Source organism: Schistocerca serialis, chromosome 2, assembly GCF_023864345.2.
Source record: "Schistocerca serialis cubense isolate TAMUIC-IGC-003099 chromosome 2, iqSchSeri2.2, whole genome shotgun sequence".
Lineage (NCBI taxonomy): Eukaryota > Metazoa > Arthropoda > Insecta > Orthoptera > Acrididae > Schistocerca > Schistocerca serialis.
In genome coordinates, this window is record NC_064639.1 from 324,761,607 (window position 1) to 324,788,089 (window position 26,483).

Sequence of the window (26,483 nt, forward strand, 5' to 3'; positions counted from 1 at the left end):
CAGCAAGAACAGTGTCACTTACGCATTGCTATTGGCAGGTGTCCATAGCCATTCAAGTAGAACAGTACATTCTGAGTTGTCACACTTTTCTTGCATAAGGTAAGTTGAATGTAATTTTTAATATCACTCATTACTGCAGTGTTAGTGTTTGCACAATGTCTGTGTAAGTTTCATAGAATTCTTTACACTGATTTTTCTCAAGTATTGCATTTTTGAGTTGTGTCACTGTTCTTACCGAAGTGCAGTATATAAAATTGATTGACATATATGTCTCATGAATATGTGCACATGAGGAACAAAGAACTTCACACAACAGTTCCATAATTTAAATATCTGTTTTATTTATGATTGATGGGTAATAGACTATACATCACATCTCAAAAATATCAGCTTATAAAAATAATTATGTTCAATAACAGTAAGAAATTTATTAAGTAACAACCACATTCTAGTTATATTACATACACACAGATGGATAGCCAGGCAGATGTGCTCATCAATTTCCAGTCTCAAATTAGATCTCTTTTTACTTGTTTCCAACAATTCTGATAATAGCAGCTAAAGAGCTGACATGGGCTTTATGACAATTATTAAAGAAAGTACTGTCTCCCAAAGCAGATTTTTGTGGAAAGATGAACACACTTACATTTGTGGTTAAAAAGCAATACTAGAAGGCACAGTTTTAAACATAAAATCTTGGAACAGCATTGGGGGTCAGTCACATTTAGGAAAAAAAAAGCTTTTTATATCTAACCCCCACCCCCCCTCCCCACACACACACAGACAGAGACAGATTATAATAAAAGACGCTCAATATTGAAATTATAAAAACACTAATAACAATGCACCAATGACAACTATGGAAAAAACTTATCACTTGCAGTACAGAAAGGTTCCTCAGAATGATATTCATAAAACAAACAAAATGAAGGCAGGATAATAGTACTGCAAAAGCCACCTCATGGGAACGGGAGCACAGAAGACAGAAAATCAGATCTTCAAAAGTAAGATTAATGTGAAAGTCTCATACCTGCAAGTTAGCCACAATAGAGGCAAGGATACAAAGAAGAGCCAAAAGTTATATCACCCATAGACAGTGAACACAAAATGGAGGAACAATGGGAGAAGGGGCCAAGAGATAACTGAATGAAGAAGCTTGCTAATATGTAATAGAGGACTGTGAAATATATATGTTATTGCAAAATTAAATAAAATATCAAACAGAAGTACCAAATGGAGGGGCAACAAAGGCATTGAACTGATAACTCTTAACTCTGAAGATAGATACACTATTTCTATTATAAATGCTGCACAAAACTTATGACACCGTTATGAATATGCTTCAATCGATACTAGAAACTTACTAATGACATATTCAATTTTTGATTATATCTGCATTTTAATCGCTGTTTCATATAATTTGTATATTTTATAAACTTCTTACGTTAATTCTCAGCAATAATTATCAGTCAGTTTATCAGTCAGTCAATATTTGATTTCATTACCTGTAAAAACCTTAGAGTAGGCAAAACAGTAAATTTTTATGGGAGCAGTTGTGTAAAGGTTAAAGGCCTGTCATCTTTCACACAAGCAATCACAAGGAAATGTCAATTGACAATACTCCATACATACAACAAAAAATAAAAATGAAACTGAGACTAATGGTGAACTTTTTAAAATGGTGTTTGTGTCTTTACAAGTATGATAGAGTATTTTTAAATTTGGCAAAAAGATTTTGAAATTTTAAGTTGCTTGAAAGAATACACAATCCACAGATGACCAGCAAAATTAGACAATTATGTAAAGTAAACTAAGGCGGGTATGCAGGCAGGCTGTGGGCACAGAATCATGAAGCTTAATACAGTTCTCAGGACATATGACAGACATCAGATAAATATAAAATTTCTTTGTGTACATACATAAATTTGTAGTTTTTAAAACTGAAAATGTAATCTCTCAGGTTCAGTGCTTAGATGCACTCATCACAGTACTGAATAAGGTTTCAATCTGTGTAAGAATACTGTAGTTTATTTTAAAATTTGAATACATGTTTATGATTACATAACTAAGTTTGCAAGATGATGTGAACTAACATCTGTATTTTTCCCGAATAAAGTAATGTTTAATGAGTAAGTTTCTTCAAATTGTTTGAACGAACACATTTTTGTAGACGTTATATGAAAAGGAGCGAGAGTTTCTATGTGTCTATACTTTTGTGAGCAAGAAACACAGCTCACATTGCTAGAAGCTGTGAAAAGTCTTTGACAATTTTTGAAAACATAGTGGTAACTATTTATTTCACATAAAAAATGTTAATTTATGAGCACAATTATCAGTATAAAAATAATATTTTATTCACAATGTAACTGCAAGAAAATGATAATCATCGGGACCTGCATTACAATCTGAATAGTCATTTCAAAGAATTTTTTTATCAGACTTTTCTTTCAAGCATATTCTAGTTTTATCTATCCATCTTTAAAAACAGAAGTTTTAAATTTATATAATGTTTCACAGATTTTAAGTCTGTTCGGCATTAAAAACAAGCACTAAAAGACTCAACAAAGTTATATTCATACTGCAAATGACAGCGAGAGGAAAGAAAAAACCGACTAGGACTTTAAACTGTTTATCAAAATTTCGTAACGGGAACATATTTCTTGTTTTTAATATATTCTACACAAACAGTAATTTCTTTGGAGGTTCGCCTCCTCCTCATGTGGTATAACATAACCATATAAATTATACAAAAAAAAGTCTTGTTGAAATGACAATGTAACTGGATTAATAAAATAAGAGTGCTTAATAGTTGTATTATGTGGGTTACATTCAGTTGTGTAGTATGGTGGAAATTAATTCCCGTAACCACTTCTTTTGGAAAAAAAAGTATGTTACCTTTCTACTGTAGATATCATGAAGTCTGAAGCACTTAAGAACTGGTACATAACAATCAGAGATATCAATGAATATTCCTATTCTGCTATAGATTTAAGATGATAAATATGGGCAATAAAATTTTTTGCAGAATATCAAAAATCATAACTCTAAATACTGAGCTAAATGAAAATGACTATTTTTTTGCACAGGACAAAAAGCAAAGACTGTGCAGTTCAGATAATCTAATGTTTTGTACAACAAAGAAAGTAAGAACTGTAAATGAATAATCTATCAGGCAGCTAGTAACCAGAGAATAAATGTATGTAATAAGATAAAGCACTAGGATGCTCAAGATTATCACACAACTACTGAAACTGTTTGCAAGATAGCACTAAATTATGTCAAAAACATTACAGACTTTTCCAAAAAAAAGTTACATTTCGGTTACATGCTAGTTATAGTCTTGCTAAGACATCAATAGTCGTGTGTTGCATGAAGCTCACACATAAAATCTCTTATCTTGTGCAGTTATTTTCGTTCTCAACACACTGACAACTGCATACATTCTCAATAATGTCTAGTACATTAATATTTGTCATTCCCTAACATTCTTCATCATGTACTGTCCACGCTATTGCCAAATAAAGAGCTTCAGAGTCTAAAATCAACAAAGTTTTGCATACACAGCAAATAACAGGATATAATGTCAAAGAGAAACTACAAGTGCAGTTACATTAACTTGACATGGCTCATTATTCTGATATTACACTAGAGTCTATCCTTCTTGAAAATCTGGAAAAGTGGAATAAAACAAAACTGTTTAATAACACAGAGCTATGTTAGTTCTTTAATGGGAATGCTAGTTAGCAAAATAAGTGCACAATCACTCATGATAGCATCACAAGAATGTGATTCATACAAATAATAAAATACCAATAGGCTCTGGTGACTTCAATTAGTATTTAATCAACTTCATTCTATAGAGCACTGTAAGTAAGCAGAATGTCAAAACTATATGGAACAAAAGAATTCAAATTGCAAACAATCGGGAGATGAAAGTGAATTCAAAAAGTGAAACTGCATATGAAAGAAGACACTTCTGGAGAATGCCATACTGGAAAGTCCTAGAAGATCAGATGTAATGGTGGATAATATAGCTGAGGCACTGAGTGGTCGAGAAGCACGCAAACAAAATAAAATCCATCTTCCTCATACATCTGTCAACTGTTCAACACATCTACTACACAGTGAGTCTACGCTTACTCCTTCCATTATCTTCTGAAGAATAAGCATACAGACAGGAGAATGATTTACGGCATCTACTCACTTCAATCCTCATATGTGAAAAAGCCTTAGTGACCGCACGTAAAAATTAAAGTATTTGGATAAGTGATGCAAATTATACCAGACAGGGGTGATAAGATTGTACAATACAATAAAAGAGTATTGTTGCAACAATGTAAATTCTGAGACAGAAGTACACAGAAAATAAAAAGACGACCACTTATCTGCAGATAAATGGTGGGGAGAAAAATCAATCACATCAAACTGAACAGTGTTGTTATAACTAACAAGTCAAAACAGTTCATACTAGATCACATCACAGGACTGCAATTAACAATCAACCTGTCTACAGTATCAAGAGTACATCTGCCTGTATGTAAAGAAACTCTTCGTTATGTAATCACAATGTGACCATCTTAGTTTAGTGAAATGGCTGCATCAAAGGTAATACCATTACAGGCAGACAACAAGAATATGTTGCTCATGATGGTAAGTACGTGTCACACAACCAAGGCACTATGCAAACTTATGATTAAGAAATAAAACCACAGTTCTTAGTAATCAAAAGAAGCCAACATATTCCGGATATCCACAATAATTCCAAACTGCAGTTTTTAAACTTATTTAGCTGACTGTTTAAAAAAATTGTCAGCTACATTTAACCACAACAGCTGGGAATAATTTGAAAAGAGCCACTAGTCAGTATATCTACATAAATACTTCTGGTAACTATTAACTTTACTAAAGCCTTAAGAGTTAAGGGTGTGTGTCAGTCAACAATTAAGGCCTGCAGCCCAGTACACTCTACCAAAATAAGTGTTAACTACAGGTACCTTGCATACTAAGAGTATGCAACATTCCAGAACAAACAATATAAAAGGAAGTGCAGTCAGATATGAAAAATGCTACTGCATCATTAACAACTGACATCCTACAGGAACATGGTGCCGATCAATTAAAATTTTGTTAAAATACAAATTATTTAGAATACTAATGGAGTGAGAGAATAATCTGCCAGTAATATGCCCCAAGTGGCTTACGTATTACCATTTTACCAATAGCACAATAGCACTACAAAAAATGTGTAGTTAAGACAAGCAAACAGTTTACTATGAGTCACTTTGTTCAGTAGCTGTGTGGTTTCTGAAGTAATATTAATTTATATTTATTTTTCATTACCTAACAACAATTTTATTGATGACAGTTGACTATTAAATCAAAACAGTTAATTATAATTTGTAAAATTATTGCATTATGGTTTAGGGGTCATTAATTCCACATATACACACAGATGAGAAAGTTCATGCAGTTTAGTAAGGTCATTACAAAACATATTAAGATGATTCTGTTTAAAAAAAATTAAGTTCGTAAGGCCACCTTAAATTAAGATCCTGCTGCAGTTTTAATGATTTCAGAATAAAAATGATTGACAAAGTAAAATGTAGACCTATCTGTTGCACAAACTGTTCTTGATCATGTGAAAAGATACAGCAGTGTTCATTTCCCAGTTATGTGTGTTTATATTGTATTACAGCTGCAGAAAACTATCACAGTACATGGCGTAACACGTGTGATCTGTGGTGTCACCGCTAGACACCACACTTGCTAGGTGGTAGCTTAAATCGGCCGCGGTCCATTTAGTACATGTCGGACCCGCGTGTCACCACTGGGTGATCGGAGACCGAGCGCCACCACAAGGCAGGTCTCGAGATACGGACGAGCACTCGCCCCAGTTGTACGGACGACATTGCTAGCGACAATACGGACGAAGCCTTCCTCTCATTTGCCGAGAGACAGTTAGAATAGCCTTCTGCTAAGTCCATGGCTACGACCTAGCAAGGCGCCATTAGCCTTACCTAGTTTGAGAGTTATCGTATAAATGTCTCAAGAAGAACGTTGTAAACCAACAAAGAATAAAGTTAAGTATATTCCAAAGCTACGTATTTTCTTGATAGCAGTCATAACGTATCCTGTTCCAGACTTGACGCCAGTCGGCGTGTGTGTACGCATGCCTTTCGGCTCCCTTCTCAGTGTGGCGTAACTAGCTTGTTACGCCACAACATGATCTATCACCATTTATGTTATTAATTTAACTGAAGACCATAATGCGTAGAGTGCTGTTGAAAAAGGTAATGCAATGTATTTACAAGATGCAAAATGTTTAACCATTCTACTGATCTGCAAATAAGTGGTAGAATATAAACCCCCCCACCCCCCACAGTCTCAAGTGCACCACAAGAGAAGAAACACTATCTTAGTTTCACTATAATGGAGCCAGGAACCAGTAATAGCCCTACTAGATGAATCCTCTTACTATTATTTTCCAAGTCACACTACCTTCGACATTAAAAGTTATTAATTTGCTCTATTGCAATTCCAGTCATTATCATGAGAAATTGATCTTACAGTTGATTTGATCTAAGTGGACGGAAAAAAATTTTACGAAGCGGCAGCAAAAGAACATGCATATAAAGGTTTCTAAATCAGCTAGCTTTTAGAGCCAGTGGCTCCTCCTCTTGGCCGAAGCCTGAAGTAGAAGGAAGAGAGGTGAAACTGAAGGACTGGTGAGGTTCTGAAACAATACCTACAACCCCGGGATGGGATGAGAAGAATAGACAATCTTTCTTTCCTTCTCGTTCCATCCTGTATGTATCCCTGACCAGAGCTTCTGGGTGACTTTTCTGAACTGTCTCAATTTGCTAAGCCTCACCAGTCCTTTTCCTTCACCCCTTCTACAAGAAGAAGGTGCCATTGCCTCCTACAGCTAGGAAATTTAAGTATCTTTATATGTGTGGTCTCATGCTGCCACTTGAGCAGATTTTTTATCTATACAATTACATTATATTTTCAAAAATTGATTATTTTTGTTGATCTATTAATCTGAAGTTATTTTTGGAAACCAACTCCCACATAATATACTTTCTTAAGCATTTAATGAAACATGTGAGCACTTCGGACCAGGAAGTGATAATACAGAAGGCATTTACAGTGAGTGGGTAATTAAACTCTAATTTGATTCTATCAGTACAACTTGTATACACATAAAATAAAATAACTAGCCAAAGTAAAAATTAGTGTGTTTTCTCTTCTTGAAGTTAACTGCTACGAGGATTGAAAGTTGTCCATTTAGAATGCCCAGGAAAATCAATTCTCATGTGAGCCAAGACAAAGCAGAGGTTATAACATGTTAAGTGATGGCTATCACTACAATACCATAATAGCACTCTCAAGCTGAAAGCTAGGTAAAAAGTGATTACAAACAACCATCAAAGGATATGAAGAAGAAGCAGTTTATAAACTGGTGGTACATAATCAATGGGATGATAAGTAGCCACTTCAAGCTTCCTGACACGAAAAAGAGGCAGAAATTACTAAACCTTCATCAGCGAACATTCCTCAGATTCATCCATACATTATCTTAAATACGTCAGCTGACGCTGTAATGAATGGAAATTTCCTAACTGTAACAAGTGCTTTATACAAATCTTGAGCAAATCTGACTTGGATTACTTTACAAACAATATTCCAATGGAGCCAGATTTGTTGTCAAAATATTGTACAATGTTCTACTGAGTAGGTACTCTACATTAAGTATTCCAGTTGCCTCCTGCTAATCATTTGTGTGACTCTCCATAAAAATAATACTAACCCAGTGAACAATGAAGTCACTACACAAATGAAAAGAGTCTACCAATTTGGTCACCAAGACAATGTCACTCAATGCACAAGTCATTTTAAAACACAATGTATGGCTAAGAAGAGAGATTTGTGAAATGGTACTCAAGAGCTAAATTAAGAAGTGCTGGTCCAGTGTGAGTATCTCACTCTATTTTGCATATAAATAGCTTTTAGTAATTTTGGAAACTGGCCATGTATTCCACAAAATACTAACACTGCATATTTAACTAGGACAAATTACTCTCTTGCATCAACCCATTCATAAATTACAATTTTCAACAAATAATAGTTTTTAATGTATCACACACATTTAAATTTAACAAAGGACATAAAATAAACCTACTGACAACACTTTCAGTTACAACATAAACATATTATTTATGGATCTGCAGGTAAAATCCATAGAACATATATAAAATTTAGAAAAAAATAAAGTTGCAACAGCTTTTTAGTATGCCCATAAATGCTTATAATTACTTACAGGTAAACATAGCTCATGAGCCAAGTTTGCAGTCTATTCATATGGGCAAATGGTACCCAGTAAACGGCAGTTGAATAAATATTCTCTTAAAATACATTCAACATTTATATTACAATCAATATTAATATCAAAAGCCTACCAGATACAAAATTCAGTTATGTAATGGTAGACCATAATGGTAATTACTTTTATAGAGTGATATTGTTATGAGCAGACTCAATATACTGAACTTGAAATGTAAATAAAATCTTCAACAAGTAGCTCACAAGTCTTTATGTTATTTCTTACAGAAAATGGGAATGTTAACATCAACTGTTGTGCAAAATTAACCTATTTCTCTAAGATTGGGCAACAAGATTTGCATTTCAAACATGGCATGTCACTCAAGGAGTAGAACATCTGTATTTAGAATAGTCCACTCTCTTAAAAGATGCTTAAAAATTCTCTAATTTGCTATGATTGAGGATTATACATGAAAGGCTAACACCACTCAATCAGCAACAATTACTTATCCACATTTACAAAAGTTCCTCTAAAACATATAAATATGATGAATCACCTGGTAATCAGTGAACAACTTTCATTTTACAAAGTTTATCTAAAAATGAATGAATTTAATGAATACTATAAATGAGTAAAAAGATTTTATGTTTAGTTTGAAGATAGATTGCTATCTATGGACATGAAATGATCACAATTCAATGTTTATAATTAATATCACATGCAAAAGGGACTAGACTTTTTTTGGTTTTTGCACAACAGCATATTCCTGGTCATTGTAAAATTGATGTTCAGGTCCAGATAAAGAGTTATCAGTTGGTACTGATTTTTTACGGATCATACCATAGCCATAATGAGAATCATCTGCTAACCTACAAGCTTGTATTTTTTCACATAATTCATAGTCATTAAAGCTAGTTGGAGATTCCTCTGGAGCAGGAGGAAGTTGTATTTGAGAAGTAGCAGAAGGCACAGGCACATGGCTATAGCCTCCAGCAGTTGGCTTAGGTGGTGGGCGGAAGTGCTGCAATTTATCATAGTCTTCACTGTTGTCAGACTTCATGGAAATCTGTGTAGCTAGAATTTTTGAACACTGTGGCATTGGACTTTGTTCAGCAACCTGAACAGTTGAAGCAGTGGAAAACTGAGCAGGCCTGTCTTCTTCATCACTGCATTGGTTTTCTGTATGTCGTACGTCATCAACACCTAGGGTTCGCCAAGCATCTTTTCGAACCTCCACATCATCATAATCTTGTGCACTATCTGTAGGAGTCACAAGCACCGGGGTTGTTGGCGACAGGCTGCTTCCTTTAGAAGCTTTGAAACGACCAGAGCTTAAAGATTCAGTAGAGATGGATTCATTTTCTGTTGAAATATTTTCTACAGATTGAATTTGTTTGCGGGGAGGTTTTACAGGCTTTGGCTTTGGTCTGCTGGTATGTGAAAAACTATTTACAACAAAATGTTCATTTTCTGCAACAACAGTGCCAAGAAATTTGCTGGAAGGTTGTGAAATTGTGCTAAAATCTGTATCAAAAAGAGTCGCACTTGTTGGAGATGGGGGAAGGGGGCTACGAGAACGTGCCTCCATACTCAGGGCTGCTTGGAACTGATTGTCACCACACATTATCACAGGGCTTACAGGAGTTTCACCAGATAGCAATTTCCGCATACTTTTCATTTTGGAGGAAAGGCAACGAAATATCTCTTGCTGATTAGAATGCTGCAATGTGAATGTGCCTTCTCCAGAATCACATTTTCTGCCAGCCTCAAATATGAACTTCCCTTCACGATAGCCATACCGCCTGATGTAACGGTAGGGCCATGTGAAGAGAATACTGTTGTCTGTGCTACTCCGAAGCTGGATCACAGCAGAGCCAACTACAAGTGTATATACACCTGGTTCCAAACCACACCTTTCACTGGCTTCAGATGGAACTAACCACACAGTAAAAACACCTACAAAAAAAAAAGATTAAAATAAATTAAAATTATATAAACAAAGGGCAAAAATTTCCTTGAATTTCTGTTTACCTGAGATAAGAATTTAACCATTAAAAAAATGAGAATCAGAAAGCAAGGTGCAAGTAGATAAACAGACAAATATAACAAGGCATAAGAAACATAATGAATTATAAGAATAAACAAGCTTTTGGAACAGTTATCAGAACACATGAATGCTTTTAAATCTTTGAATGGAAAATTATTTTAGTACAGTCTTCATCAAGTCAGGCACATCAAACCATTATAACAGTTCATTAGTGAACCATTCCAAAATAGATAATTTTTGTGGCTAAAGTGCATTTATAGAGTCTGCAGCTCTTGTATAATGAGCTGATTTTGAGAATTCAATGATGATGTTAGTAGCCAACTGAGTAACATTATGTGGTAGGCAACTAAAACCATTGAATCTAATGACTTCTTTCAACAGAATATACAAACTGATTACATTTGCTTTCAATATGAAAGGAAAAAGATGTGCCGAAAGACTGAACTGTAGCATAGGTATACATTAGAGTGGAATGTGATAATTAGCCTGTAAGCTGGCAAAGAAAATAGATCCCAACAAGAAATTACAATTGCTGTAATAGATTCATGTGTAGCAGAGCTCATGATATACTTTCATCACTGCAATAACCTACTTGTATTCTTATTCCTGATTTTCCTAAAGATTCTGATGATGTGGTTAAATTCAAATGCAAAAGAACAAAATACCAGCTAACTTAGTTATAAACCATATGAAATTATCAACAAACATTATGACTCACTACCAATAAGAAACAAATCTCCCATATTCCATTCCCATCATTCATCACATGAGCTGTTACCAACACCAGTACCCAAGTAATCCTGTAACTCTGTCAAGATTGATTCTTCTTACGCATTTTGAGTATCTGCCCCTTCCCCCACACATAAAACAGCAGATGAACAATTCTGATACTTTCAAACAATGGAAAATCCAGGATGGAATGTAACATATTATGAAAGGAGTGCAGCCTCAGTTGCATCAGACTGTAGTCGTGTGTGTGAGTTGCATCTGCGTGAGTATGTAAGTGTGTCTGTCGTCTATTTTTGATGAAGGTCTTACTGGCCGAAAGCTATATCTGTGACAGTCTTTTTGTTATGCCTATCTGCGACTCAGCATCTCCAGTAAATTCTGATACTTTAATTTTGAATTAGACTGATTGATAAACTTAACGAGTGAACAACAGATAGTTTCCCCTCTTTCAGTTTTATTGCCATACTCCATATCTGCAAGAGTTTATCAAATATCAACATGAACACCCTTGTAACAAACGTGTAATGAGCCGGGTTCCTTGACTTCCGTAAAACATGGACTACCCACTAATGGAAACATATAGTGCAGCTTGAACAGTAACACTCAAACTCAGTGTCAGCAACACTCAGTGTCAGCAACAATAAAACTATTCTCTGTGCAAAATTCTACCAGACGGCTTTCACCCCCCCCCCCCCCTTTTTATGTTCTATTATTTTTCTTCTCTTTCTTTGCTTAGTATAGAATTACAGTCCCCCTTCAAAATTAAATTTTCATTTCCTTAACAAACTGAATAATTTCATTTATATCATATACTCTGACAATATCTTCAACATACACGAAGCTGATCTCTATATCTAAAAGACAATGTCCTGACTGACTCACCAATTCATCATTGCCGAACCCAAATCACCAGGGATACACACTTGAAATTTGGAGAGGATGAGGATCTTATTACTGTAGATACAGTTTAAGGAGGGACTGTCCAAAATTCCACTCCTAAAGGGGGTGAAACATAGATGAAATGCTCTATTGAAAATATGTCGCTGTAAAGGAAATTTTGAAGACAGAATTATGAAAAATTGGTATTTGGTTTCTCAGCTAGGAACAAAAAAATACATGTTTCAGCATTTTTGGAAAGTCAACCACTGAGAGAGTAACGCAGTGAGTGAAAGATTTTTTGGAAATAACTCATCATTAAAGAACTGCTAAGAATTTTTAAAGCTACATCTACGAAAACTGGTATTTGACTTCTCACTTAGAAATAAGAAAAATACGCGTTTTCAGTGGTTTTTTGCAGGTGGTTTTGGCAATTCAGCCCCCTAAGAGAGTGAAATAGGGAATGAAAAGTTTTATGAAATCATTTCATTATATATATATTATATATATCTCTAAAAACCAAGATGATGTGACTTGCCAAACAAAAGCGCTGGCACGTCGATAGACACACAAACATACACACAAAATTCAAGCTTTCGCAACAAACTGTTGCCTCATCAGGAAAGAGGGAAGGAGAGGGAAAGACGAAAGGATGTGGGTTTTAAGGGAGAGGGTAAGGAGTCATTCCAATCCCGGGAGCGGAAAGACTTACCTTAGGGGGAAAAAAGGACGGGTATACACTCGCACACACACACATATCCATCCACACATATACAGACACAAGCAGACATATACAGAGGCAAAGAGTTTGGGCAGAGATGTCAGTCGAGGCGGAAGTGCAAAGGCAAAGATGTTGTTGAATGACAGGTGAGGTATGAGTGGCGGCAACTTGAAATTAGCGGAGATTGAGGCCTGGTGGATAACGGGAAGAGAGGATATATTGTAGAGCAAGTTCCCATCTCCGGAGTTCGGATAGGTTGGTGTTAGTGGGAAGTATCCAGATAACCCGGACGGTGTAACACTGTGCCAAGATGTGCTGGCCGTGCACCAAGGCATGTTTAGCCACAGGGTGATCCTCATTACCAACAAACACTGTCTGCCTGTGTCCATTCATGCGAATGGACAGTTTGTTGCTGGTCCTTCCCACATAGAATGCGTCACAGTGTAGGCAGGTCAGTTGGTAAATCACGTGCGTGCTATCACACGTGGCTCTGCCTTTGATCGTGTACACCTTCCGGGTTACGGGACTGGAGTAGGTGGTGGTGGGAGGGTGCATGGGACAGGTTTTACACTGGGGCCAGAGGGTAGGGAAGGTGGTTTGGGGATTTCATAGGGATGAACTAAGAGGTTACGAAGATTAGGTGGACGGTGGAAAGACACTCTTGGTCTTCAAATATGTCTGCTTGTGTTTGTATATGTGTGGATGGATATGTGTGTGTGTGCGAGTGTATACCCGCCCTTTTTTCCCCCTAAGGTAAGTCTTTCCGCTCCCGGGATTGGAATGACTCCTTACCCTCTCCCTTAAAACCCACATCCTTTCGTCTTTCCCTCTCCTTCCCTCTTTCCTGATGAGGCAACAGTTTGTTGCGAAAGCTTGAATTTTGTGTGTATGTTTGTGTTTGTTTGTGTGTCTGTCGACCTGCCACAACACTTTCATTTGGTAAGTCACATCATCTTTGTTTTTAGATATATTTTTCCTACGTGGAATGTTTCCCTCCATTAATATATATATATATATATATATATATATAGATCATTGAAAATTGGCATTTCACTTCTCGGTTAGACCTAAAGAAATGTGTGTTAGAGGATGGAAGTTCCTAGTAAACAACACCATAAGAACGCAAAAGGCACGATTAACAAAAACTTTGCATTTCAAAATTGCTTTTTGGTCAGAAGTACATTTGTAAAGACCATGCTTCTATGGCCTTAATTAGCATGAGAAGTTTCAAAGGTGTTGCAATTTGTGAATAACATAAAAATTTGATTAAAGGAAAAAAAATCTATACAGATCACACAGACTGTGAGTGAAGCAGTGTGCACTAAACTCTTAGCATTATAAATGTGGTATGTGTAGGCCTCGTCTCCATCTTGACCATGATAAGGTCTTCACTGAGCATTTCACAGTAGCCTAGCTACATTTCTATTTTCTTATTCTTTATTAGAACCACTTCAGTATTACCCATGTCTGATTTTGTGTTGATAACCCCATATTCACCTGACCAGAAATCCTGTTCAAGCCATTGCACTTCACTAATTCCCACCATATATATATATATAAAAAAAAAAAAAAAAAAAAAAAAAAAAAAAAAAAAAAATCAACCCTTCCTTCTTTCTCTTTAATTTCTCTAAGCTACCTGCTCAATTAATTTTCCTTGCCCATGATGCGTGTTGAGAACATGCTGGAAAATGGTCTCATTGAAACCAGTTTAACATCAAACAATAAACTGAACAGCAGCTTCAGATGTTACACAATGTCATTTCTACAACTTATAAAAACTGTGGAACACAATCAACAAAAATTATTTTGTCAAATTTGAAGTGAATATCCCCTCACCCTAGCCATGAAATTTGCCGTTGGTGGGGTGGCTTGTATGCCTCAGCAATACAGGTAGGCATCCTATAGCTGCAACCACAACAGAGAGGTATGTGTTGAGTGGCCAGCCAAACAAGTGGTTTCCAAAAAGCGGCACAGCAGCCTTTTCATTAGTTGCAGGGGAAACAGTCTGTAGAATTGACTGACCTCGCCTTCTAGCACCAACCAAAATGACCTTGCTGTGCTGGTACTGTGAATGGCTGAAAGCAAGAGGAAGCTACAACCATAATTTTTCTGGAGGACATGCATCTCTAATGTATGGTTAAATAAAAATGGCATCCTCTTATGTAAAACAGACCCCATTTGGATCTCTGGGCAAGGGGTTATTGTCATCAGGAGAAGCAAAGCCGGTGGTCTACAGGTTGGGGCTTGGAATGTTAGGTCTGTTAATTGGGTAGGTAGTTTAGAAAATTTAAAGAGGGAAATGGACAGGTTACTGTTGGAGATAGTGGGAATGGGTTGAGTTGTTTTGGGGGAGGAGACCAAACAGTGAGGTCATCGATCTCATCAGATTAGGGAAGGATGGGGAAGGAAGTCAGCCGTGCCCTTTTCAAAGGAACCATCCTGGCATTTGCCTGAAGAGATTTAGGGAAATCATGGAAAACCTAAATCCAGATTGAACCGCTGTCCTCCCAAATGCGAGTCCAGTGTGTTAAACACTGCGCCACCTCGCTCAGTATAGTGGGAATTAATGAAGTTCAGTGGCAGGAAGAACAGGACATCTGGTCAGGAGAATACAGGATTGTTGTTGTTGTTGTTGTGGTCTTCAGTCCAGAGACTGGTTTGATGCAGCTCTCCATGCTACTCTATCCTGTGCAAGCTTTTTCATCTCCCAGTACCTACTGCAACCTACATCCTTCTGAATCTGCTTAGTGTATTCATCTCTTGGTCTCCCTCTACGATTTTTACCCTCCACGCTGCCCTCCAATACTAAATTGGTGATCCCTTGATGCCTCAGAACATGTCCTACCAACCAATCACTTCTTCTGGTCAAGTTGTTCCACAAACTTCTCTTCTCCCCAATCCTATTCAATACTTCCTCATTAGTTATGTGATCTACCCATCTAATCTTCAGCATTCTTCTGTAGCACCACATTTCGAAAGCTTCTATTCTCTTCTTGTCCAAACTATTTATCGTCCATGTTTCACTTCCATACGAGGCTACACTCCATACAAATACTTTCAGAAATGACTTCCTGACACTTAAATCAATACTGGATGTTAACAAATTTCTCTTCTTCAGAAACGCTTTCCTTGCCATTGCCAGCCTACATTTTATATCCTCTCTACTTCAACCATCATCAGTTATTTTGCTCCCCAAATAGCAAAACTCCTTTACTACTTTAAGTGCCTCATTTCCTAATCTAATTCCTTCAGCATCACCTGACTTAATTAGACTACATTCCATTATCCTTGTTTTGCTTTTGTTGATGTTCATCTTATATCCTCCTTTCAAGACACTGTCCATTCCATTCAACTGCTCTTCCAAGTCCTTTGCTGTCTCTGACAGAATTACAATGTCATCGGCGAACCTCAAAGTTTTTATTTCTTCTCCATGAATTTTAATACCTACTCCGAATTTTTCTTTTGTTTCCTTTACTGCTTGCTCAATATACAGATTGAAAAACATCGGGGAGAGACTACAACCCTGTCTTACTCCCTTCCCAACCACTGCTTCCCTGCTACAGGATTACAAAGACAAAATCAAATAGTGATAATGCAGTAGTAGGTTCAATAATGAATAACACAACAGGAAAGAGTATAAGGTACTATGAATGACATAGTGAAAGCATTATCACAGTCAAGATTGTATGAAGCCCACACTCTCCACAGTAGTAAAAGTTTATACGCCAAGTAGCTACACATATGAAGAAACTGAAGAAATATATGATGGGATAAAAGAAATAATTCAGATAGTTAAGTGAGATGAAAATTTAACAGTGATGGGGGATTGGAAATTGATAGCAGAAAAAGAAAGAGAAGGAAAAATAGAAGGTGAATATGGAATGACAGAAAGGAATGAAATATGAAGCCACATTGTAGAAATTTGCACAGATCATAATTTAATCATTACTAACACTTCCTTTCAGAATCATGGAAGAAGGCTGTATACACAGAAGATACCTGGAAGGTTTCAGGCTGATTATATGATGGTAAGACATATATCATAACCAGATTTTAAATTGTACAACACTTCCACAGCCAGACATGGACTCTGACCACATATGTATTAGCTTTGAACTGTAGATTAAAACTGAAGAAATTGTAAAAAGGTAGGAAGTTAAGGAGATGGAATCTGGATAAGCTGAAAGAAACAGACATTGTTGAGAGTTTCAGAGGAAGCATTGGGTAATGACTGACAAAAACAGTGGAAACAGGAGAAGATCAGCAGGTAACTCTGAGGGATGACATAATGAAGGCAGCACAGGATCAAGTAAGTAAAAAGACAAGGCTTGGAAGAAATCCTTGGATAACAAAGGATATATTAAATTTAATTGAGGAAAGGAGAAAATATAAAAATGCAGCGAACTACAAAGGCGAAAGCGAATACAAAAGTCCAAATAATGAGACTGATAGGAAGTGCAAAATGGCTGAACAGGAATGGCTAGAGAACAAATTTAAGGATAGCATATGTCATTAGGTGAAAGATACCACTTACAGGAAAATTAAACAGGCTTTTGGAGAAAAAAAAACAAGCAGTCGTGGGACTATCAAGAACTCAGATTGAAAACCAGTCCTAAGCAAAGAAGGGGAAGCTCAAAGATTGAAGGAAGAGAAGGAGATTAGTGTTTAATGCCCCGTCGACAATGAAGTCATTAGAGACGGAGTACAAGCACGGATTAGGGAAGGGTGGGGAAGGAAATCGGCCGTGCCTCTTCAAAGGAACCATCTCGGCATTTGTCTGAAGTGATTTGGGGAAATCACAGAGAACCTAAAGCAGGACAGCTGGACACGGGATTGAACCGGCATCCTCCCAAATGCGAGTCCAGTGTGCTAACGACTGCGTCACCTTGCTTGGTAAAGATGGAAGGAGTATATAGAGGGGCTATACAAGGGAAATGAACTTTAAGGCAATATTATAGAAAGGGAAGAGGCTGTAGGTGTAGATGAAGATGAGAAGGGAGATATGGTACTGAGAGAAGAATTTGACAGAGCACTGAAAGACCCAAAGTTGAAACAAGGTCCCTGAAGTAGACAACGTTCTGTCAAAAATACTGATAGCTTTCCACCTGGTGCGCAAAATATATACGAGATGCACAAAAATCCCTCAGAATTCAAGCAGAATGTAATAATTCCATTTCCAAAGAAAGCAGATACAGACAGGCATGAATATTACCAAACTATCAGTTTAACAAGTCAATGTTGCAAAATACTAAAACAAATTCTTTAAAAGAATGGAAAAACGGATGGAAGCTGACCTCATGGACAATCTGTTTGGATTCTGGACAAATGCAGGAACACGCGAGGCAGTACTGACCCTACGACCTCTCACATAAGATACACTCCTGGAAATGGAAAAAAGAACACATTGACACCGGTGTGTCAGACCCACCACACTTGCTCCGGACACTGCGAGAGGGCTGTACAAGCAATGATCACACGCACGGCACAGCGGACACACCAGGAACTGCGGTGTTGGCCGTCGAATGGCGCTAGCTGCGCAGCATTTGTGCACCGCCGCCGTCAGTGTCACCCAGTTTGCCATGGCATACGGAGCTCCATCGCAGTCTTTAACACGGGTAGCATGCCGCGACAGCGTGGACGTGAACCGTATGTGCAGTTGACGGACTTTGAGCGAGGGTGTATAGTGGGCATGCGGGAGGCCGGGTGGACGTACCGCCGAATTGCTCAACACGTGGGGCGTGAGGTCTCCACAGTGCATCGATGTTGTCGCCAGTGGTCGGCGGAAGGTGCACGTACCCGTCAACCTGGGACCGAACCGCAGCGACGCACGGATGCACGCCAAGACCGTAGGATCCTACGCAGTGCCGTAGGGGACCGCACCGCCACTTCCCAGCAAATTAGGGACACTGTTGCTCCTGGGGTATCGGCGAGGACCATTCGCAACCGTCTCCATGAAGCTGGGCTACGGTCCCGCACACCGTTAGGCCGTCTTCCGCTCACGCCCCAACATCGTGCAGCCCGCCTCCAGTGGTGTCGCGACAGGCGTGAATGGAGGGACGAATGGAGACGTGTCGTCTTCAGCGATGAGAGTCGCTTCTGCCTTGGTGCCAATGATGGTCGTATGCGTGTTTGGCGCCGTGCAGGTGAGCGCCACTATCAGGACTGCATACGACCGAGGCACACAGGGCCAACACCCGGCATCATGGTGTGGGGAGCGATCTCCTACACTGGCCGTACACCACTGGTGATCGTCGAGGGGACACTGAATAGTGCACGGTACATACAAACCGTCATCGAACCCATCGTTCTACCATTCCTAGACCGGAAAGGGAACTTGCTGTTCCAACAGGACAATGCACGTCCTAATGTATCCCGTGCCACCCAACGTGCTCTAGAAGGTGTAAGTCAACTACCCTGGCCAGCAAGATCTCCGGATCTGTCCCCCATTGAGCATGTTTGGGACTGGATGAAGCGTCGTCTCACGCGGTCTGCACGTCCAGCACGAACGCTGGTCCAACTGAGGCGCCAGGTGGAAATGGCATGGCAAGCCGTTCCACAGGACTACATCCAGCATCTCTACGATCGTCTCCATGGGAGAATAGCAGCCTGCATTGCTGCGAAAGGTGGATATACACTGTACTATTGCCGACATTGTGCATGCTCTGTTGCCTGTGTCTATGTGCCTGTGGTTCTGTCAGTGTGATCATGTGATGTATCTGACCCCAGAAATGCGTCAATAAAGTTTCCCCTTCCTGGGACAATGAATTCACGGTGTTCTTATTTCAATTTCCAGGAGTGTATATTAAGAAAACATTTGTAGGTTTAGACAGAGGTTTTGGCAATGTTGATTGGAGCACACTCTTTGAAATTCTGAAGCCAGCAGTTATAAAATACAGGGAGTGAGAAGCTATTTACAACTTGTACAGAAACAACACACAAGTTAGGAGCATGAAATGGAAGTGGTGGTTGAGAAGGGAGTGATGGAAAGTTGTCACCTATCCCCAATGTTATTCAATCTGTACATTGAGCAAGCAGTAAAGGAAATAAAAGAAAAATTTGGAGTATGAATTACATTCCAGGGAAAAGAAATAAAAACTTTGAGGTTTGATGATGACACTGTAATTCTATCAGACAGCAAAGGACTTGGATGAGCAATTAAACAGAATGGACAGCACATCTATGTACACCACACACACTTCACAAGCCACAGTATGGTGCGTGGCTGGGGTACCTTGTACCACTACTAGTTATTTCCTTCCCTCTTTCGCTCGCAAGTAGAGCATGGGAAAAATGACTGCCTAGATGCCTGCATATAGAACCTAACCCTTCTTATTTGAATGTACTTTGGCAGCAGTAGAATCTTCCTGCAGTCAGCCTCAAATGCTGGTTCTCTACAGTTTCTCAATAGTGCTCCTTGTAAAGAACACTGCCTTCCCTCCACTGACAACTATTTAAGTTCCCAAAGCATCTCCGTAACATCTGCATGTTGTTTGAACCTACCAACAACAAATCTAGCAGCCCGCCTCTGGATTACTTCGATGTCTTCCTTTAATCTGACCTGGTGAAGATCCCAAACATTTGAACAGTATTCAAGAATGGGTTGTGCCAGTATATTATACAGTCTCCTTTCCAGATGAACCACAGTTCCCTAAAGTTCTCCCAATCAAATGATGTCCGTCATTTGCCTTCCTTACTACGATCCTTACGTACTCATTCCACTTGAAATTCCTTTGCAATGTTATGCCTAAATATTTAATCGATGTGACTGTGTCAAGCAGCACACTACAAAATGCTGTACTCCAACATTACAGGTTTGTTTTTCATACTCGGGTGCATTAACTTGCATTTTTCTACATTTAAAACAAGTAGCCATCCATCTAGCCAACTAGAAATTTTGTCCACGTCATCTTGTATCCTCCTATAGTCACTCAATGATGAGACCTTCCCATACACCACAGCATCATCAGCAGAGAGCCACAGACTGCTCTCTTACCCTATTCATAAAATCATTTATGTATACAGAAAATAACAACAATCCTATCACACTTCCCTGGGACACTCCTTGTCCCTGATGAAAGGAAGATTAAGATGAACATCAACAAAAGCAAAACAAGGACAATGGAATGTAGTTGAATTAAATTAGCCAATGCCGAGATAATTAGATTAGGAAATGAGAAACTTAAAGTAGTAGACAAGTTTTGCTATTTGGGCAGCAAAATAACTGATGATGGCTAACATAGAGAGGATATAAAATATTGTTTCTGAAAAACAGAAGTTTGTTAAAATGAAATATAGATTTAAGTATCACGAAGTCTTTTCTGAAAGTACAAGGGGAAGTCAAAATGTAAAGAAACTTTTGCAATTTCTCACTGTGGCCTTGGCAACACTGCTAGTATCCAGGGCTGAAGAATTGTCATCCACAACAATTCTATGTAATGTGTCACTCTTATTCCCGCGTTAGTAGTCATATTGTAGCAGACTGTGAAACATGACAGCTCCATTGTCAATCTGCACCAAGGAGGAAATGAGGGCAGTGATTAGCCTTTTATTTACAGACGGTGTTAAACCTGCAGAAATTGTTCTTCGAATGCAAGAGCTTTATGATGACAGCTGTTTATCTCTAAGCAAGATCTACGAATGGATGGAATGCTTCAAACAGTGAAGAACTTATCTGTGTGTCGAAGAAAGATTGGGCAGGCCATCAACATCAACAACTAAAGACAATTTGGAAACAATGAGGGTATGGTGATGTAAAATAGAGGAATAACAGTGGACGAAACTGACTATACTTTACAAATCAGTCATGGTTCGGCATATTCCATTTTACATGACAGGCTACATTTTTGGAAAATTTGTGCGAGGTGGGTACCGAATGAATTGTCAGTGCAGCTTAAGGCACAAAGGATGGACATCTCTCGTAAACATCTGACCCGTTATCATTGCAAGGGAGATGTATTTTTATAGCAAATTGTTACTGTACCTGTAACTTGGGTGCACCATCACAAACTGGAAGGTAAGGCTGCGAGCTTGGTTTGGAAAAATCCATCACCACCACAAGTTAAGAAATTTAAACGCCAACCATCAGCTGATAGGATTATGCAAACACTATTCTGAGACATGGAAATTGTGGTAGCACGCAAGAGGCCAAACTGCAAAAAATGTCATGGAAAACTGTGAAAAGGTGTCATCCTACAGCTAGATAAAGCTCAGCCACATTTGTTCAAAGTGATGGCCAAAAAATAAAGAAGATGGGATTCAAATTGCTGGAACACCTGTCAGACAGTCCAAACTTGCCTCCAACTGATTTCCATACATTTGGACCACTGAAGAAAGTGCTCAGGGGAAGAAGATTTTCAGCAGATTCAGAAGTTATTGATGTGGTGCAAAATTGCTTATATGTACAACCAAAAAACGTGTTTCTGACAGAATCAAAAAACATGTGAAATGTTGCACAAAGTGTGTTGAAATGCAGGGAGGTTATGTAAAGAAATAATGTATGTTTCGGTTTTCTATCATTAGAATAAAAATTATTTTTCCCAAAAGACCTTTTACTCGTATGGAGTGTAGCCCTGTATGAAAGTGATGACATGGACGATAAACAATTTAGACAAAAAGGGAATAGAAGCTTTTGAAATATAGTGCCACTGAAGATTAAATGTCACATAACTACTGAAGAGGTACTTAAACAGAACGGAGGAGAAATGAAATTCAAGGCACAACCTCACTAGAAGATGGGATTGGTTGATAGGACACAATCTGAGACATCAAGGGAACACCAATTTAATACTGGAGGGAAGTGCATATGGCAGGGGGAGGAGGAAATAAACTGCAGGAGGAGACTAAGAAATGAATACACTAAGCAGACTCAGAAGGATGTAAGTGGCAGTAGTTGTTCCAAGACGAAGAGGCTTGCACAGGATAGAGTAATGTGACAAGCTGTATCATACCCTTCTTTGCATTCAAAACAACAACAAAAAAGTGGATATGATTTTGGTCCCCATTGGGATTTATTTCCTAGTGGGTTTTTTTCTTTTTTTTATACGGTCTTTACTCCCATGCACACAGTAGATTAGAATGTTCAAAGTTTATGCTTTCATTGTAAGTGGAAACTTTAGATGACAACGATTATTATTATTATTATGTGTTTAAAGGGACAAAACTACTGTGTCATCAGTCCCTCCATTCCATGAGAGAAACACATGAAAAAGCAAAAAGTGAAAAAGTGGGGACTTGGCTGTTCCAACTATACAAGCAAGTCAAAAAGCATTATGGTAGTTGTAACACGACAGTTAAAAGAAAATTAAGGTAACCCAGGCAGCATCATGCACAAGAAGGTCTATAAAGGCACAAGAAGTTGATATCTCCCCCCCCCCCCCCCCCCTCTCTCTCGGGAAATGTGACACACTGGTAGTGGCTGTTTCATCATCTGCAAGCATCTGAGGTAGTGAAATAGGTAAGCTGAGAGCGTGCCGCAGCAGCTTGGCCAGCAGGGCACAAACAACAAGAACATGCACGATCGTCAGCAGACTACCTAAGCTGCAGTGAGGAGGATCCTCCTGATGCAGAAGGAACTCTGGGCGAATCTCATGTGGGCGACACATAGTCGACAAAACACAATAGCATCTTTCTGAGGTGCCAGGAACGATGTATGCCACAGCTCAGTGGACCCCTTAATCATTTTTAACTTGTTTTGGGTTGTTGTAGCCTGCCATTCAAATTCCCAGAGCCTCACAATATTGCATCTAAGTTGCAATCTTAAGTCTGTGCCCAGTATTTCGACGTAGAAATGATCTCCTGTAGTTGTGGTTTTGGCTGGAGGGTCGGCAAGTTCATTTCCTGGAATGCCTATGTAGCTCTGTGTCCAGATGAAGGTAACTCTAAGGTTATGCCTTTTAAGCAACTCATGGAACCGCTACAGATCAGGAAGTTTGTCATGGCCTGGGATTTGACGTACTGCAAAGCCAGAGATATGGCAACTGACTCTGCAGTGTGTACAATGCAGGCACTCGCCAGCAGGTGCTTCTCATGTTCCCTTGCATGTGCAAAAGCGTAACCAATCCTATCACTGACTTTTGATCCATCTGTGTAGATGCATACTGAGGATCGAACGAAAAGGAGTAAGAGAAGGGCAGGATCAGTGTCATTCTTGGGGCCACAAAAGAGGTTCATCCATATCACAGGACCAGGTACAGGCCATAGGAGGTGCTGAGAGGGAGACCTCGGAACACAGACTACAGGAGGCTGTTGGAGGTCCTTCAGTAGAGTACCAAGTCAGACTCCAGCTGATCTACCACTTTTGGGCAATGTGCAAACAATCTGAACTCTTGGTTATGGAGTTGAGTGACATGGGTGAGGTATCTGACAGACTATGACTACGTAATTACCCAGAAGCTGCTGTCGTCTAACCCACAGCTCTTGGACATCAGCTTCCACAATGCCCCAGTTGCGAACCACCCCCAGTTGCGAACCACACACCAATGTGGTTAACAGGGTCCAGCAAGCTCAATACGGACAGTGCTGCCAACCCATAAGCAACACATCCACAGTCAAAGTGGGATAACATCCGTGCTTTGTAAAATCTTAGAAAAACTATGCAGTCTGTGCCCTGTGAGGAGTTACTACAAAAAAGGCGAGCATTTAGCTTTTTCGTACAAGTTGCCTTGAGCCAGAGGACATGTGGCAGCTAAGTTAGCTTGCTGTCAAATAAAATACCTAAGAATTGAAAAGTTTCAATTACTTCAAGTAAATGGTTACCAAAGTAAATTTCTGGGCACAGGTGCACAATCCAGAATCAGCACAACTCGTGACTTTGCAGGAGAAAATTGATAGCTGTGATTCAGGGCTCATCCATGTACTCTTCAGGCAGTCCCCTGAAGTTTTCACAGTGATGAAGAGGTACAGTTCAGGCAAAGATCATCCACATACAGCAACACAGAGACTGTGGGGCCACTGCATTTACAATACCACTGATGGCAATAGTGAACAGCATTACACTCAGAACTGCTCCCTGAGAGACTCCAGTATCCTGTACATATTGAATGCTGAGAGTCAAACTTGTCTGGACCAGAAAAGGTCTGAGAGATAGGAAATTCTGGATAAAAATGGGTAAACTGCCCTGGAAACCCCACTCATGCAGTGTAGATAGTATGTGATGTCGTCAGGTGGTATCATATTCCCTTTACAGCTCAAAGAACACAGCAATCAGATTTTTGGTGATCCACTAAAGCATTGCACAATGCAGATTCCAGATGAACCAGATGACATGTGGTGGACCGGAAAGGCCGAAAGTCACTCTGGAATCGTGATATATGCCCTCTGGCTTCAAGGTATCTACACAGATGGTGGTTGGCTATACGCTCCAATAGCTTACACAGCCCATTTATCAGAGAGATTGATCGATAGTTAGTTAAAATATGTGGGTCCTTTCCTAGTTTCAGGACAGTTTCCCACCATTGAGACAGAAATTCTCCTTCCTACCAAATACCATTAAAAAGCCCGAGGGTATGTTTCATGCTGTCATCACAAAGATGTTTCAGCATTTGGTTGTGGATTTTATTAGACCCAGGGGCCATATCCTGATACACTACCAAAGCATTGTGAAACTCCCATTCACCAAAAGAGACATTCTATGGCAGAGAACCATCTGGATAGAAGGATAGTGGGTGGTGCACGGTGTGATATTTCTGGGTCTGGAAATGGAAAATCTGTGGCAAGTACCTATGGGACCAAACTGCTGAGGTCATCGGTCCCTAGGCTTACGCACTACTTTATCTAACTTAAAGTAACTTATGCTAAACACAACACAACACAACACAACCACACACACACACACACACACACACACACACACACCGATACCCGAAGGCAGGTTCGAATCAGGTAATGAGGATGGTAATTGACAAGGAGACACTTTAGTGAAGTGTGTCGTAAAACATTCAGCGAGTACCACAAAAGGATCAGTGCAGATGTTACCAATGACAATGATACCAGAAAGGGCTGTAGGCGATGGTTGGCTGCAAATACGGTGAAGTTTAGTTCATACTTGGGACGATGAGGTGTGGGATCACAATAGATGATACATATTGCTTCCAACACTCCTGCTTCCTTTGCTTTAACAAACACTGTGCTTTCACCCAGAGTCTCTTGAATGCTATTAAATTATCGATAGAGGGGTGGGTGGCACTTGTGTCATTGAAGTGCCCTGCGCTGTTCCCTGATAGCTCTGGTTGTATCTTCCGACCACTATGGCACTGGTGGTCGTCAGAATGAGCTGGAGGAGCAGTGTATCGTTGCTGCGGCACCACAAATAATAATGTCTATAGTATCCTGTACTACTTTGTCGATTTCCATCGCATGACTGGCTGCAATAGCAGCTGCAGAGGAGAAAGCCTGCCAGTCAGCTTTCTGAAGCAACCAACGTGGAGCATGTACCAGATGTCTGTGCATGCAATGGGAGAGACTGATAGGAAAATGGTCGCTGTCACAAAGATTGCCATGGATGCATCATCGAATCAGGGGTAGTACAGTCTGTTCGCAAACTGTGGGATCAATAGTTGAGTATGTTATGTGTGCTAGACTGAAATGTGTTGCAAATCCCGGTGTTGAGTAGGCAGACGTCCAATTCTGAAAGGAGGTATCTAGTACCCAGCCTTTATGAAACATATCATCACTGCACCACAGGGGATTATGGGCATTTAAGTCCCCCTAGTAGTAAGAAGAAGAAGAAGAAGAAGAAGAAGAAGAAGAAGGGGGGCGGGGAGGAGGGAGGTAGCCGTTCCACTAACTCT

At 39.2% G+C, this 26,483-nt stretch overlaps 1 protein-coding gene across 2 annotated transcripts in view; it reads right to left on the reverse strand.

Annotated features, from left to right (window-relative positions):
- Window positions 1-7,142: 7,142 nt before the first annotated feature.
- The window catches only part of LOC126457136 (uncharacterized), a 29,508-nt gene continuing 10,167 nt past the window's right edge, over window positions 7,143-26,483 (reverse strand). For both annotated transcript variants that reach the window (XM_050093202.1, XM_050093204.1), the window contains exon 4: window positions 7,143-10,279. In XM_050093202.1, the coding sequence (XP_049949159.1) occupies window positions 9,054-10,279 (1,226 nt within the window). In that variant the 3' untranslated portion in view covers window positions 7,143-9,053. The remainder of the gene's footprint in view (window positions 10,280-26,483) is intronic.